The sequence below is a fragment of the Panthera leo genome, chromosome C2, assembly GCF_018350215.1.
Source record: "Panthera leo isolate Ple1 chromosome C2, P.leo_Ple1_pat1.1, whole genome shotgun sequence".
Classification (NCBI taxonomy): domain Eukaryota; kingdom Metazoa; phylum Chordata; class Mammalia; order Carnivora; family Felidae; genus Panthera; species Panthera leo.
Window position 1 is genome coordinate 12,714,397 of NC_056687.1, and position 16,637 is coordinate 12,731,033.

General features: G+C 48.3%; 1 protein-coding gene across 5 annotated transcripts in view; it reads left to right on the top strand.

The window, feature by feature from the left end:
- URB1 (URB1 ribosome biogenesis homolog) overlaps window positions 1-16,637 on the top strand; it is an 84,118-nt gene that overhangs the window by 48,228 nt on the left and 19,253 nt on the right. For all 5 annotated transcript variants that reach the window (XR_006207060.1, XM_042954833.1, XM_042954834.1 and 2 more), the window contains 7 exons: window positions 9-202; window positions 1,209-1,319; window positions 1,734-1,797; window positions 5,259-5,430; window positions 5,929-6,031; window positions 15,633-15,793; window positions 16,344-16,455. Coding sequence is in view for 4 of the 5 variants with exons in the window: in XM_042954833.1 (XP_042810767.1) it covers window positions 9-202; window positions 1,209-1,319; window positions 1,734-1,797; window positions 5,259-5,430; window positions 5,929-6,031; window positions 15,633-15,793; window positions 16,344-16,455 (917 nt within the window). In the remaining variant the exon portion in view is untranslated. The remainder of the gene's footprint in view (window positions 1-8; window positions 203-1,208; window positions 1,320-1,733; window positions 1,798-5,258; window positions 5,431-5,928; window positions 6,032-15,632; window positions 15,794-16,343; window positions 16,456-16,637) is intronic.

The following is a 16,637-nucleotide window of genomic DNA, read 5'->3' on the forward strand; positions in this document are numbered from 1 at the left end:
CCTCCTAGATTTCGGTATCAGGACCACATGTTTTTAAAGGCCCTCCATGCTGCCATACAACGCCTGTACCTTCCGGAAAACCCCGTGTGCACGCAGCTCACCCGGCTTCCGGCGATCCACATGATGCTCACGCAGCATTCTCTGTTTTTGCCGACTCTACTCAAGTCTGAAGAAGAGGAAAACCCAGACAGTCAAGTAAAAGGTGACCCCTCACCCCACCCTCTCATCTCACATAGATTTTATTTCCTAATCTCGTGGAGCTCGCTGTGCACCAGAGTTTAGCACCTGTGTGTTTCCGGAGCTGAGGAGCATTACCAATATGGCATTAGGCTATTTTGTTTCTATCAAATCCAAGCTGAAGCAGTGTTCCCTCTGACTTCGGGTCAAGCAGCAAGCACAGACCTTTCTTCAAAGTCTGTTATTACAGAAGTCACGTTTAAGGTCTTACTGCCGTATCGCAGGCCCATAATCTGGGAAGTAGGGGAAGTTAGATGGGTGTCTGCCCTGGGAGGAATTGTTTGCTTGTGTGAGATGCTTTCATGAAAAGATTGAAACTTTCATTGAGGGTGAAGGGTTCGAACGTCCCTGTTAACAGTTCCCTACCAGGAAGGTCTCTGAAAGCCCAGGTTCTGAAGCTTTGCCCCTAGTTCAGTGGCATTTATTTTAGCCCCTGTGACCCTGAGTTTCCTGTAGGCTGTGGGAGAGGTCAGACGAGATGGTGTGAAGGGCTCTGTCCTCTTGAAGCCACGCTCTGCTTAGAGACAACATGCCCAACCAGGAGAAATCACCGTGGGGTCGGTCTGTAATAAAGTGCTAAGCTGACGAAACCATCACCCAGGTTACTGGTGTGGGTAGTAGGAAAAGCAGAAAGGCCCCACCCTTTAGTTAGGCAGGAGTGGGGTGTGTTAGAGATTTCGCTAATGTAACCATGGAGGAAAGTGCTTAGGTTTTAAAATCTTTGGTGGGATGGGGAGTGAAGAGGGTGATGGCGGCTTGTCAAAGACCTGGGAAGAGAGACCATTGTGAAGACGTGTTTTTTTATCTTAAACAAAAGCAAAACACGATCGAGGCACAATCCAAAGACCAGTATTGTTCAGAGAAGGATATTCGAGTCACTTAAATGTTCCCTGAAATGCTTCCTCCTCTGCTTTTCTTCTGTGTGCACGTCCCCCCGCACTGTTGTGCATTTCAGTGTTCTTTTCTTCCAGAAGCGCTGGTGGATCTGATGTCAGTGGTGGTAAAGCTGTGTCCCTCTGTCTGTGAAAGCAGTCACTTTTCAGTGCTCCTTGGGGCCTATGGCGCCACTCTCAGTGTCCTGGGTAAGGGTGTGAGGAGTGGGTGGTATGGCCAGAGAGTGTGTGGGGACCGGGCGATATGATCGTGCGGTGTGTGGGCCCAGGTAGGGAGTGTGTGAGGGGACCAGGCAGGCGATATGACCGGGGAGCGTGTGGGGACTGGGCCATGTGACAAGGAGTGTGAGGTGACCAGGGATTGTGAGGAGACCAGGTGGAATGACCAGGGAGTGAGAGGGGACCAGGCGGTGTGACCAGAGTGTGTGGGGACCAGGCCATGTGACCAGGGAGTGTGAGGGGACAGGACAGGTGGTATAACCAGGGAGAATGAGGGCACCAGGCCATATGAGCAGGGAGTGCATGGGGACCAGGCAGTGTTCTAAAGTGGAAGGAGCATGTGAGGGTTTCAGTTTTCTAAATGGACTTTGATTTGACTTCTAGACCAGAAGATTCTGCTTCTCCTCCGGGCGTATGAACAGAACGACCTCAGCCTTGTGAACTTCAGGTGAGCATTGGGCCTGGGGGTGTGAGCAGCAGGCTTTGAAGGGGCCACCCCAAAACTGGGGCTCGTTGCGCACAGCAGGCTCCCCGGATCTTCTCTCATGTGTTTTGGGTTTTTTTTTCTAATTTTTTTTTTATGTTTATTCATATTTTTTGAAAGACAGAGAGAGACCCAGCACAAGCAGGGGTGGGGCGGAGAGGGAGGGGGACACAGAATCCGAAGCAGGCTCCAGGCTCTGAGCTGTCAGCACAGAGCCCGATGCGGGGCTCGAACCCATGAACCGTGAGCTCATGACCTAAGCCAAAGTCAGACGCTTAACCGACTGAGCCACCCAGGCGCCCCTCATACGTTTTTGATTCTCGGGGGAAGGGTGAGATGGATGGGGCTCCCCTAACACACACCGGTTCTCGTGAAAACTCGGCCTCATGCTCCAAGGTTCGCCTGTTGGCAGGGCTGCGTTGGCGGGGCCACCCTCCTGACTGTCACAGACCTGCCCCCAAACTCACTTCGAGCTGGAGCATCTAGTTTGGCTGATTTTTCTCACGCTTTACTTCAGATGGGAGTGACTTTGACAAGGCGCTGCTGGGGAGAGGAGTGGGGGGCTGACTGGATGTTAATCCACTCTCCCTGTGTCTCTCGGTGCACACGGGTGCTGGTCTGTCTCCGGACTGTCTCTGTCCCTGTGTGTTTGTCTCATTCTGTGTCTGCCTCTCTGTCTGTCCCTCCCGAGTCCCCAGGGGCTGCGTCCTTGGGCGGCACAGCTTTGGCCTGAGGGGCCAAGATTGGTGCCTTCCCCTGAGGGCCATGCCCCCCTCAGGGTCAAGGTTAACAGGGGACTTTTGTCCAATGAGCTGCTCATGGAAAGCATCTTAGATTCTCTGTGCTGCCCTCGCATAGTCTTTTCTCCTTATCATTTAGGGCCCGCTCCCTAACATCTGCTCAGTATGTACATGAAGAAGAGCCTGGTGTGTTAAGGCAGGAAGTGAGTGAACTGGGCCAAGATAAATAGTTCGGGAGGAACTCTGCGGAGGGGAGAAAAAGATAATTTTCATGGTGGAATACTTTTTTTTAAAGTATTCTATGGCATACTTCATATATATATATATTTATTCTCTTTTGAAAGACAGAGGGAGATAGAGGGCGAGCAGGGGAGGGGCAGAGAGAGGGGGAGACACAAAATCCGAAGCAGCCTCCACGCTCTGAGCTGTCAGCACAAAGCCTGACACAGGGCTCGAACCCATGAACCTCAAGATCATGACCTGAGCCAAAGTTAGACTCAACCGACTGAGCCACCCAGGTGCCCTCCCCCGCTGCCCCCCCCCCTTTTTGATTTAAAGATAAAAGCAGTATTAGCTGAGAAGCCACCCAACCCCCACAGGAGGAAAAACAAAAACAAAAAAAAACCGTTTCTATCTCTTAAGAATGCCCAGGTCTTGAATAAACATTCTTTTCCTTCCCCTAATGAACTGGCCTCACCTACTGCTTTGGAATTGGTGCCGCGTCAGCTGTACCCTTTCTGGAATAAATAAATGGTCCTCGTGTACGTAAGGGAGAGGAGAGCAAAGGGAAGAAAGAGCCGTTTTAGTCTCACTTGGGCCTCAGAACACCTTCTGTCTTCGAGAGTGAAGGAAGTTGAATGGGCTGCCCGAGGAGGACGGGTCAGAGCTGGTTATGGGAGCCGCCGGCTCTCAGCCCAGGAGAGGGGAGGTGGTGCTCGCACAACTCTGTGTGGCGAAGTAACAGAAGAGTCTCCTCAGAGCCAACGTGAATGTCACATCCGTCCCTGGAGGAGCAGGCCCGAGCTAGGGAGCCACACAGGAGCCCTGCGGACGTTCGGCGGACGGATCTCATGCTAGTAAATGGTGCCCGTTCGACGTGCGTATCCAGTCTGTTAGCTGCTTGCCTGTTTACTCACCAGGGAACAGCCTCGCAAAGAAGGTTATTTATTTATGTGTTAAATGTTTGTTTATATTTTGAGAGAGAGAGAGAAAGAGCATGAACAGGGGAGAGGCAGAGGGAGAGAGAGAACCCCAAGCAGGCTCCACACTGTCACTGCAGAGCCCGACTTGGGGCTCAAACTCACGAGGGACCATGAGAACAAGACCTGAGCCAAAATAAAGAGTCAAGACACTCAACCAATGAAGTCACCCAGGCGCCCCAGACTATTTTTTGACTTGAATGACTGTCGTTGATCTGCACAGAAATGAGCGTGTATCGAGAATTCAAAGATAGGTTCATTGAGCCCTTGCCAGGGCTGGGTGCTGGGTCAGCGCTGTTGAGAATACCTAGAGGAGTAAGACACAGTCTTGCTGTCTGTTGAGGGGGTCAGATTGTTGTAAGTGTAACTCCTTTTGATTGGCCTTTGGTGGTGAAGGCCGGCGGTTATGGCACGTGAGGGCACCCTGTCCCTAGGGGAACCAGGGAATGCTTCGTGACAGGGTTGGCATTGGAGGGATTTGATGCAGCTGAAGTTGGTGGCGGAGCCTGGGGACACCATGTGGAGGGAACAGTGTCTCAATGGCTGTGAGTCGGGAAAGTCATACATTTCTGGGCACGGTGAGGTCAGCTTCTGTGCATCACAGGATATGTGTAGGGACAAGGTGGTGGGAAAGCTAGACAGGCTGGTTGGTAAGGGTTTTAAATATCAGACTGAAATAATATCATTTCCATCCAGGCAACGAGATAGCTGATAGACATTTTGGGACAGAGACATGGCCCTCCTCTGAGCTGGACTTTCAGGGAGCATCCTCTAGCAGTGGGGAGGTGAGGAGGAGGTAGTGGGGAGGGAGGGAGGAGGAAGGCGAGGTGGTTTCTTGGGGGCAGCTGTAATGGGTGTTGGTGGCATAAAAGGTCGAGGTGTTTATATAAAAGACTCGAGGCAGGGACGACCAGAAGGCTGTTCGTGCAGACCTGCTCTGCTCGCGGCCACCTGTGAACAGGAGAGGGTTTGAATCGGTAAAGCGTCATCAGGCAGCCAGGATTCTGCTGCTGTGATCAAGGAAGGACTCGAGCCAGACCCCCCCCCCCCCCCAGTTCTGCCTTCCAGCTGTGCCACTAACCCGCTGGGCAATTGACTAGCTGAGCCACTTTCTTAACCCTCTTGGTGTCTCTTCCCCCGTTTGCAAAATGGGAGTAGCAACAGTACCTACCTTATGGGGTTGTTACACAGATAAGCGAATTAATGGGTGTGGGGGCTTTAGAGTAAGTGGCACATCATAAGCTCCATACAGGTGTCATTGTCCCCCCCCCCCCCCCCCCCCACACACACACCCTCTTCATTGCTGGCATCTCCACCACCCCTCTTCCCCCTGTGTCATGATGGAAATGAAATGATACATGCTCTGGACAATGCCTGGAGTGTGCTGGCTGCTGGACCAAGCTGCCCATGACGGTCATTGTCATCAGCGTCGATTCTGCTCCCGTGGGGCCCTGTGACCAGTGTGCTCTCCCTTGTCCCGCTCCAGAGTGCTGCTGTGGGGCCCAGTGGCTGTGGAGCATCACAAGACGTGCCGGAGTCTGGGCAAGTCGCTGTGGCAGCAGCCGAGCGTCGGCGACATCCTCCGCCTGCTGGATCGGGACCGGATGATGAAGACCATCCTCCACTTCCCCCAGAACCGGAGGCTGCTGCCCCCTGAGGTGCAGGGGGGCCCCAGGGCAGAGCTGTTGGGGAACGCTCCCGGCAGCCACGGGTGCCGTTGTGCTTGCCTGGCAGCTGTGAGTGCCGTGGTGCTTGCTCCTTTGAGGGTTCTGTTTGCACCCTCTACTTTGGCACACTGTGCATCCTGTGACATGCCGTGCTATTTCTCTTAGGGTTTGTTAACATCAAGTTAAGTAAAATCCCAACTGTACGCAAAGCTACCAAGACAGGACCCCCATTGGCCCGTCACTTAGCTTCGACAGTTATGAGCACTGGCTGTGCGTATTTCATTTGTAACTTCCCCCGTAAGAAAGGCTAACTCGAAGCAGAGCCAACGATATCCATTTCATGCAGAAGCAGTTTTTTTACAGAGCCATTTTACTTTATGCTTTTGAATATTCACAATAATTGGAACTCTAGATACAGTGGGTGAGCATTCACATGTTCCTACGTTTAAGAGGCCAAACCACACATCTTTTTGTTTCGGGCTATTTCAGGATGGACAGGAACTGATCTTCAAAGACAGGAGCACAGTGGATCTAGATGGCCTTTATGACCCCTGCTTTCTCCTGCATCTCTTCAGTGAATTGACCAGGCCAGGTAACTGCAGCCTTCTCTGGTGCGCAGCTGGAGGAGCGGGCTTCTTTTCTAAACAAAAATTTTTTTTAATGTTTATTTATTTTTGAGGGCGAGAGAGCGAGCGAGCATGAGCGGGGGAGGGGCAGAGAGAGCGGGAGACACAGAATCCCAAGCAGGCTCCAGGCTCTGAGCCATCAGCACAGAGCCCGATGCAGGGCTGGAACTCACAAATTGTGAGATCATGGCCTGAGCTGAAGTCGGACACTCAATCTACTGAGCCACCCAGGTGCCCCCGGAGGAGTGGGTCTCTCATGGTAGTCCCCACCGTGATAATTGAGGATTGTAATTAATCCCAGGAGGATCCTTATCTGCCTTCTCACCTTTTCAGGAAAGTAACAGTGAATGTTTTGAATATATTGATTTGAAAAAAAAAATTATAATTTTAAAATTTGGGAGCGTCCCTTCACGCTTGATCTTTTTCTAACTCTGTAGCAAGAGGCTTTTCTGAATTCTCACTAGGTAGTGACCCAGTACCACCAGATTTTATCCTTGAGAATGAGTGAGAGCCTGCCGAGGTTGGTTTTTTCTTGGCTTAAGTATATTTTTGAAATTGTATTTTGTGTCTAGTAGCCTGAGGATGGGAGTCTTCATGAGTGAACGGGAGGGAGGAGGCAGAACGCAGACATACGCACACGTACCCACTAGGGCGGACGGGTCTGATTCCCAGGTCAGGCAGCTCTGTTGGTTTGGGACATTTCGTCAGCGACAAGTGTGTCATATCCCATTGTGGTTTTAATGTGCATTTTCCTAGTGGCTGATGATGTCCAGCGTCTTGTGGTTCATTTGCCATCTGTACGTCCTCTTTGTTGAAATGTCAGGTCATGTCTTTTGCTCATTTTCTTTTTTAAAAAAAAAATTTTTTTTTAATGTTTTTATTTATTTTTGAGACAGAGAGAGAGACAGAGCATGAGCAGGGGAGGGGCAGAGAGAGAGGGAGACACAGAATCTGAAGCAGGCTCCAGGCTCCGAGCTGTCAGCACAGAGCCCGACGCGGGGCTCGAACTCACGGACCGTGAGATCATGACCTGAGCCAAAGTCAGACGCTTAACTGAGTCACGCAGGTGCCCCTCTTTTGCCCATTTTCTAATAGGATTTTTTTTTTTTTTTTTTTTTTTACTGTTGACTTTTGAGGGTTCTTTATATATTCTAGATACTCATCCTTCGTTGCATATGCGGTTTACAAATATTTTCTCCCAATCCGTAGCTTACCTTTTCATCCTCTTCACAAAGTCTTTGACAGAGCCAAAGTTTTTTGTTCTGGCCAAGTCCAATCTAGTGGTTTTCCTATTTATGGATCACACTTGTATTGGTATTCCTGGCTGGAGAGGCTAGAGTGGCCCATGACTGCTCTTCACTGGGCCTCCCCCTGACAAGCCTCTGATGCCCAGTAGGGGGCAGGAGGGGCCTCTGGTTACTGCCTCCCTCCCCCTACTTCCATCTAGGCCTCCTCTGACAGACGCCAATCCGGCAGGGGACTTGGGGCTCTGTGTCACAGCCTGGCAGGCTGAAGGCCGGGCTCCGCACTTGCCTTCACTGACACGGGTGGGCGCCAGCCCCGCGGCTTTCTGTGAGGTGTTTGGCTGAAGCAGAGCAGTTATTTATTACCTGAGTTTTCTGTCTGGCTAGGCTGCTTCTTTTCTAGTCTTTTGTCTAGAGACTAGAAAGAGTAGGCTTTTGTTCAGGTATTGTCTGTGCCTGTTGATTTTCGGAGTTGCTGGCTTCTTCAGCTCGAAGTCTGGGACACCAGAAGCAGAAAGAAAACACAGGGAACTCACCTGAGGTCCCCCAGCCGGTCAGCTTCCTTTCCACCTTTTAGAGTCGTCTTAACATCTGTCCAGTATATTTGAGTTGTACTTACTAGTAAAAGTAGAGAAAATATCGTCAACTCCATCGTCCCAGAATTATACATCTAATTTAAGTAATTTTTACCATTAGATGTCATATTCACAGTTCAAAAGTCAGGTGGTACCAAAGGGTGTGCGGTGAAACTCTCCTTCCCACCCGACCTCTCATCATTGTTTCTTCCTAGCGGGGACACGTTACCTGTTCCTCGCATGCGTTCCTGGGCCCAGCTTGCTTCTTGGAGATCTGTCATGACTCTAGCCAGGCCTGCGCAGACGGCCGCCCAGGGACAGGCGTGGTGTGCGGGTAGAGGCGCACGGTCCCCGTCTCTGCTCTTTGCCGTGGCCATGCCGGCAGGGACCCCAGCCTCCTTCCTGCTGAACTTAACATCCACGTGGATTTAGGTACACTAGGAGACCATGTCTCCTTATTCGTGCCGTTCTGTTCGTTTTTCAGCTTGAAGTTGTCTTTTTATGGGGCACCTGGGTGGCTCAGTTGGTTAAGTGACTTCGGCTCAGGTCGCGATCTCACAGTTCGTGGGTTCAAGCCACGTGTCAGGCTCTGTGCCGACAGCTCAGAGCCTGGAGCCTGCTTCGGCTTCTGTGTCTTCCTCTCTCTCTCTGCCCCTCCCCTGTTTGCGCTCTGTTTTTCTCTCTCTCTCAAAAAATAAACATTAAAAAAAAAAAAAAAAAGATTTAAAGGTGTCTTTTTATTCTCCAGCGTGAACAGATTGGTGCTGCCTTTCCTAACAACAGGATGACAGGGCTGGGTCTCCTCAGGGCTTTCCCACTGGTGGCCCCTGGGGTTGCTGTAGTGCCCTGGCCTCCGGAGGCGTGGTGTACTGTGGCTGAGCTAGATTTCATCTGCTGGAGAGCCAGGCATTTCAGGTCCGCCGCAGATCGCCGTAATGGCAAGCAGGTATCTTAACCGTCCCGGTGACTTCGCAGCAGATTAACCTAGGCACATGGACCAGCGTGCGGCCCGGAAGCTCTCCTTCCCCCACCCCTGCCCTGGCAGCACTGATGAGGTCTGTTTCTCATCAAATGTGAAAATAGATTTTCCACAGTCTGCAAATATGAGGTAACTTGAGTGGATTACAACAAATCATTTAGTCGGTTGCTTGGTCTCTTAATAGAGCTTTTAAGAGACAGAAGGCAGAGGCTTGGACGACACTAATAGAAAAGTACTAAAAATAGGACACAGTGTTTTTCTCGGAATCTTGAAGATTGCCCTTTTTGGGTTGGGAGGACAGTGTCTGGGAGGCCTTTTGTGAAGAGAGCTAATTAGGAAGTGGGCTTTTAAGTTAGGGAAATCTCCAAACACAGCCTATTTTAAGTTCTATTGGCATGATACAGGTAGGAAGATTTGCAAAACATGCCTGCCCTAAAAAGGATTTGTGGTAGCTTAAAATACCAGTTGCACTAAAGTCATTCACAGTAAAGCAGAAAATTTTGAAAAGTATAGAGGTGGATAGAGATACAAAAGTATGAAAATATTAAAAGAAACAAACAAAAATTAGGTCATTAAATTTTGCTCAGGAATACTTATCGTCCAGAACAAAAAGTAGAAACGTAATGTTTTAAATAAATTTTGTCGTCTGATAAAAGGAAGCATACCAGTTTGTAGGGAAATTTCTAGCAGTAAAACGGTAAGTTGAACAGAACAGAAATCTATGAACAGCATATGGCCAATGTAGGCTAGGTTTATTGTTGTTGAATTAAATCATGAATCTATTTTTCATATTCTTTTTAACACGTGTTTTTCTCTTTGCTTTTGCTCTGGTGAAGCAAGCATGAAGAATGTTTTGTTTTGTTTTTTAACTTTTTTTTTAATGTTTATTTATATCTGAGAGAGAGAGCACGCGAGCAGGGGAGGGATGGAGAGAGAGAGAGAAGGAGACACAGAATCCTAGGCAGGCTCCAGGCTTGGAGCTGTCAGCACAGAGCCCGACGTGGGGCTCGAACCCACAAACTGTGAGATCGTGACCTGAGCCAAAATCGGACGCTTAACCGACTGAGCCACCCAGGCGCCCCATCACAAAGAATGTTTTAAATGAACTTTAATTGAAGTGTGATGTAGAGAAACGACCACAAATCCTATGTGTGTGGTGGGAGTTTTGGTGAAATCACCAGCTGGATCAAGGAGCGAACATAGTGGGCAGCTCTCCCTAGTCAGTATCCCTTCCTCCCCAACAGGAGCCAGGGCCCTGTATTTGAACTTTATGCATTATGTGTTCTCTTGTCTCAGCTCCGTTTACCCCACATTATGCTCGTGAGTCCTTCGTACCGTGTGTAGCACAGAAAGCTCTCGACAAAATGTTGTTACTTCCTGCAGTGACACCTGGGTCCAAGTGTTGCTAACGTCTTGCGATCCTAAATTGGGCATGTGATTAGTTTTTAAGCGTGACTGCCAGACTTCAGAGAAACTACAGTCTCACTTCTCCCGTTCAGCCTTTTGCTAAAAAGGGGAACCTGTTTTCTTAACCTTACTGCTTCCCTGCTTTGAGTCCTTGGCTGAGAAACAGGGTCAGCCAGGGCTGTTAGCAATGACAGTGACAGATGCTTTTTCCACAGTGAATTCTTGTCCTCAACAGAACTGGGCTGAGATCTTCAGCTCCTAAATCACGTGTGCCGCCAAACAGGGAGGCTGGTGTGCAGCACTCTGAGCCTCGTCACCAGACCACGGGGACACAGGCCCCGTGGACTCCTCTCTCACCTGCCAGGCCACCCCGGAGGGAAGTGGTGTAGAAGGAGGCGTCAGGAGGAGCCTGGCAGCTCCATAATACCACCACTGAAGCCCACAAAAGAGGGGCTGCTTTTTATTTTAATCCTGGAGAACCATGCTGGTTGAGCCTGGTTGAATCTTTAATCTTCAGGTAGCATCTGAAGATCTGTTACCGCAAGGCCAAATTGCTGTTCGCGAGGGCCCTGAAACAGAGTGGTGGTGTTTATAACCTTTTTTTTTAATAGCCTATTATACTTTCTGCACCCCCATGGCAGCTTTTTTCCTTAAATGTTACAAAGCCAGGACTTCATGAAACAGCAGATGACCACCGACGTGAAATTGACTTTTCCTCATGGACACGTGGAAAGTCCATTTGTCTTAGAGAATGTCGCTGATTACTAAAAATACCCTAGCCAGCTGAGTACTAGCTGTTTTTAGTGAGCGTGATATTAAATGTTTAGACTGTTCTCGGTCTCAAATATATTCCATTTACGTGTGTTGGTTATGGAGGTGTGTAGCTGTATCTTAACCACATCTCGTCTTTCCCGAAACAGTATGCTATCCCACAGTTGGATGTTTTTTTTAAAGCTTTTTCAGTTTTCCCTCCTCATCAAAACTAGTCACTTGTTAGAAATGATAAAATTTAGTCTGTACACTCTTGGAGCCCACGAGGCTTCCCATTATTCTTTTTTCATCCTTTTACTTGTAATCTGCATGTTGGTATTAAAAGTGGTTTCCTGTTGACACATGGATTTGGGCTCTGCCTTTTTGAAATCCAGTCTGACCATCTCTGCCTTTTAGTTGGAATGTGTACACCCTTAACATTTAGTGTGATTATTGGTCCGATTCTGTGTTGTTTTCTTTGTTGGCTTTTAGCTACAGTGCACGTGTCTGTGTGTGTGTGTGTGTGTATGTTAGGGTGTGTAGTACTCTCCTTCAGTTTATTGCAGTTCACTTTCAAGTGGGATTATATACCACTCTGTGGATAGTAGAAGCACCGTACAACAGTATTAATCCATCCCTGCCCCTCCTGGTTTTCCATGCTGTTCTTACCATACATTTTACTCCTGTGTGCTGTGACACCCACGATATGTTGTTGTTTTTGCCTCAGATTGTCGGTTACCTTTTAAAGAGATTTAAATGTCTTATATTTGCCATTTTACAGTTGCCATTTCTGGTTCTCTTCATTCCTCTGTGTAGACTCAGATTCCTATCTCCTTCCTTCTGCCTGAAGTACTTCCTTTAAGAATTCTTGTAGTTTCAGGGGCGCCTGGGTGGCTCAGTCGGTTAAGCGTCCAACTTTGGCTCAGGTCATGATCTCGCAGTCTGTAAATTCAGGCCTCACATTGGGCTCTGTGTTGATACTGGAGACTGCTTCAGATTTTGTGTCTCCCTCACTTTCTGCCCCTCCCCCCTCACAAAAAGTTAAAAAAAAAAAAGAGCTCTTGTAGTTGAGGGGTGCCTGGGTGACTCAGTCAATTGGGTGTCTGACTCTTAATCTCGGCTCAAGTCATGATCTCATGGTTTGTGAAATTAAATCCCTGATAGCACAGAGCCCTCTTGGGATTCTCTCTCCCTCTTTCTGCCCTTCCCCTGCTTATACTCTTTCTCTCTCTCACACAATAAATAAAATTAATAAAAAAGAGGGGCACCTGGATGACTCAGTCAGTTGAGTGTCTGACTCTTTGATTTTTGGCTTAGGTCATGATCCCAACATTGTGGAATCGGGCTCTCTCTACAATGAGCATGGGACCTGTTTAAGATTCTCTCTGTCTCTCCTGCCCCGATTGCGCAGTCTGTCTGTCTGTCTGTCTCTCTCAAAAAAGAATTCTGGTCATTCATGTCTGCTAATCAGTTCTTTCAGGTTTTTCATAGGAAAAAAACCTTAACTTTTAAAAGGTTTTCATGGGGTATAAAATTCTAGACTGACAGGTTTTTTTTCTTACCGTACTTGAAAGATGATGCCACCTGATTTTTGGATTGCATTGTTTCTAACAAGCAACCAACCGTCGTTCCTACTTTTGTTTCTGTATATGTTGTGTGACTGCTTTGAAGATTTTCTTATTGGTTTCAAGCAGTTTAATTATGTGCTTTCGTGTGACTTTCTTTATGTTTCTTGTAGTTGGGGTGTTCAGTGAGCTTGGCTCTGTAGGTTTATAGTTCTTGTCAAATTTGGAAAAACTTTGGCCATTGTTTCTTCAAACTTTTCAGGACTTCAACTACACATATATTAGCTCACTTGAAAATGATCCCACAGCTCACTGATGTTCTGTTCCTGGTGTAAAATTTTTTTTCTCTGTGTGTTTCAATTTGGATCATTTCTGTTGCTGTCTTAGAGTTCATTAATCTCTTTTTCTGTAATGTCTAATCTGTTAATAATCTCCTTCAGGGCATTTTTCATCTCTGACATTTTAATTTTCATCTTTGGAACCTTGGTTTGGGTTTTTATAGCTTCCATGTGTCTAGTTAACATTTTCAGTATTGTCTCTAGCTCCTTGTACACGTAGAATATAGTTGTATTAGTTACACTAGAATTCTAGTTCTGTTACCTTTGTCCTATCTGAGTCATCTTCAAATGGTGGATTTTTCTAATGGGCTATATTCCTTCTTGTTTGAATGTCTGATAATTTTTTACTATAAAGCAGACACTATGAATTTTACCTTATTTGGTGCTGGATATTTTTTATTTTTTTAAGTTTATTGATTTATTTTGAGAATACGCACACACACATGCACGGAAGCTGGGGAGGCACAGAGAGAGAGAGGGAAAGAGGAATTCCAAGTGGGGCTCAAACTCATAAACTGAGATCTTGACCCGAGCTGAAATCAAGAATCAGATGCTTTACCAACTGAGCCGCTCAGGCGCCCTGCTGCTGGATATGTTCGTATTCCTGTGAATGTTCTTGAGCTTTGTTCTAGGACACATTTGAGCTGCTTAGACATGATTTGATCCTTCCAGCCTTGCTTTGAATCTCTGTTAGGTAGGACCAAAGCAGCATTTTAGTCCAGGACAGACAGACTTCACCTCACCACTGAAGAAACACCCTGCTAAGCAGTGTGCCCTCTCCCGGTGAATGTGAGGGTTTCACCCTGGCTGGTGGGACAGGACCCATGTCCAGGCAGGTGTGAGCCTGGGGTTGTCTTTGGTCCTCAGCCTCGGTAGCTTCCTCATACACTCTTGCCGGGGCGGGGCACTCGGCCAAAGAGCCTGGTGCTCTCTCCGTGGAACTCTCTTCTCTGGGACTCTCCCTTGTGACATCTGGCCGCCTTGGCCTCCCAGGCCTCCTGCTCCATCTCTCTCACACAACCCCGAGCTCTCCAGTCTCAGCCTAGAAGCCTCCAGGCTGCGAGCTGGGACTCTCGGAAGGTTCATCCTGTTCATTTTCACTCTTGGAGATTGCTCTCCTTTATCGCCTCATGTCCAGTGTCTTGAAAATCCTTGTTTTATTTGTTCAGTCTGGTTTTTTAGTTGCTTCAGGTGGACAGGGGAATCCGGTTTCTGCCACTTTTGTCTGGAAGTGGAAATCCTGGTTCTCCCTTGAGGCGGCATAAACATTGAGAAAGAGGAAGGGGACCGTGCGGAAGCATCCACGCAGCCATTGGTTGCCCTTCACGGGGCGGTGGGGGGAGGCAGTGCTGGTGGAAGTTACAAGGAGCTGTGCTACTTCTGAGGGACAAGGACACTTTATGGTTTAAAGTGAATTCAGCACCTTTGGGCAACCACTCATTGGGGGACCATCGCGTGCCCATGCGTGTAGCTGTTTGGATTACAGTACAGAGGAGTAGCTGATGGGTAGTTTTTCTCTTACTGTTCATGCTCAACGTGTTTAAATTGCCAAAATTACCCTTTTAAAAGTCTCACTTTGGGAAAAGAAGAAAAAAAAACTTGGCTTTTTAAAAACATCATTAGTGGTGTATCTTTTATCAATAGATAGTATATTCCAAGATTCCACATTTCACGTGGTTTGTGGGTGTTCTTTTCACTTGATTTGTATTTAGTGCCTCATTTAACCACATCACCGGTGCCTCAGCCTAAAGAACATCTGCATGGGTGATGATCATGACCAAACCCTGCGTCATCATTTTTAAACATGGTGACCCATCTCTGTCCCAAGGTTTTTCTTCACAGGTTTTATCTTCTAACTTATGACAGTATTTATGTTGTAAAAGGGCCTGGGTCTTTCTTAAAGAGGGTTTAAAGCGTCCTGAATTTTGTTATTGGTAACCAAGCCCTTTAAGTTGTGGTCCTTGGGGTCCCCTTGTATATCTGACCTTCCCGCTTGGTCACATTTCCTGACGTGATTATGGGTTTTTACAAGGCCTCACATCTAACAGATGGATATCAGCTAGCAAACTCTTTAGACTCTAACTTTTGCTCAGTGTGGTGAGCCTCTCTTCTATGAGATTTTCGTGGTTTGCTTAAAGAAAGGACTAGGGTTGCAGAATGCATATAAGTTAATCCTTCATAGAATTGTTGGGCCGGGTCAGACTGGTTTGCACTGGCTGAATTTCCCAGCTTCCCTGCCTTTGGTATTTTCCTTAGCGGTGTTTGTAGCTAGGAACTCAGATGCTGCAGACTGAACAAGGTGGAAACGGGGAGCTGGTTTTCTCTGCTGGCTCCGCGGTCGTGTCCCCCAGGTCACCAGCATGCTCTGATCTCATGTCTCGGGTCTGAATGGCACCTCCGTTCTTCTCTGGCTTGTTGAATGTTGTGAGAAGTAATGAAATAGTCCTGATTGGGATTTATAAGCATTTTAGAAGTTGAAAGTATAGCTTCTTGTCATAAAAGGGAAGACAGGCTTTTGTCCAACTTCAGCAGAAGCTAAGGGGGGCTGGAGAGACCTGTATTTCTTGTATCTAGCTAGCACTTGTTGCTGATGTCGGCAAAATGCAAAAGGAAATTTAATTGTCCGTGTTGCACAAGCATTGTGATCGTGTGTGTGTGTGTGTGTGTGTGTGTGTGTGTGTATTTAATGCTCTATTTTATTTCCCATAGAATTTGTGGTAGATTGTCGAAAATTTTTGGACTCCAATTCTCTGGGCCTAACCGTCGCGGCTCTCAGCAGCTATGACCCTCAGATGCGAGCTGCGGCCTACTACGTCCTGGCGGCCTACTACTCGCAGCTGGAGGGGGCACGGTTCCGAGAGCAGCCCCAGGTGAGCGCGCTTCAGGGAGCCGGTTCTCCGCCGCATCCGGTAGAAGGCCTTTTGCGTAACACAGAAGCGTGTTGTCGGGAGCCTTCTGATAAGGAACCGAGGTCCGTTCCCCTTCAGGGAGTGATGATGCTGGGGGTTGCCTCTGCTTCTCAACTCCGGGGAGATTGAGAAAGCTCTCCCCTTTCGACAGTCTTCTTGTGCGGAGGTGGGCAGAGCGGTTCGGTTTCTTTGGCCTGGGCTGTGCTGTTACCCAGGACGCACTGAGGCTCAAAAGCGTGTGCCCCAAGGTGGCGGGGAACAGGAGCAGACTGGGTTGTTGGGGTGTGAAGCCAGGGTTCTCTCCACCCGTGTGCACCTGCCTGGCTCCTCAAGGGACAGCAGAAGCACTCTTAAGATGGCAGTGAGCAGGGACGTTGCCTTTATGTGCGTCCCAGGATGTGAGGAGCAGGCCACCCGGCAAAGCTGTGGTTTAAGCTGCACGAGTCGAGGCTGATCACAGCTGTTCTGAAAATTCTTTTTTTTTTTCCCCTTCTTCTTTCCTGGTTTTAAGCTACTTTACCTGTTGGATGTAGTCCGGAATGGGATCCGAACTCAGAACATGAGACTCACCTTTACCTTGACTCTCTTCATTGCCAAAGCAGCCCTGCAGATTTTGAAACCAGGTACTGCTGGTAGGACTAGGTTGGGGTGAGGTTGAAATGTCGAGACTGATCACGTCCACTTGTCGGTGTCAGTCCCGCAGGCGTGGTCCGTCACACGTGTGAGAAGGGACGTGTCCGGGTTATCCAGTGGCACGGTCGTATTCAAATGGGGAAGCAGTCCCCCGCCTGAAGCCCCCATGGTC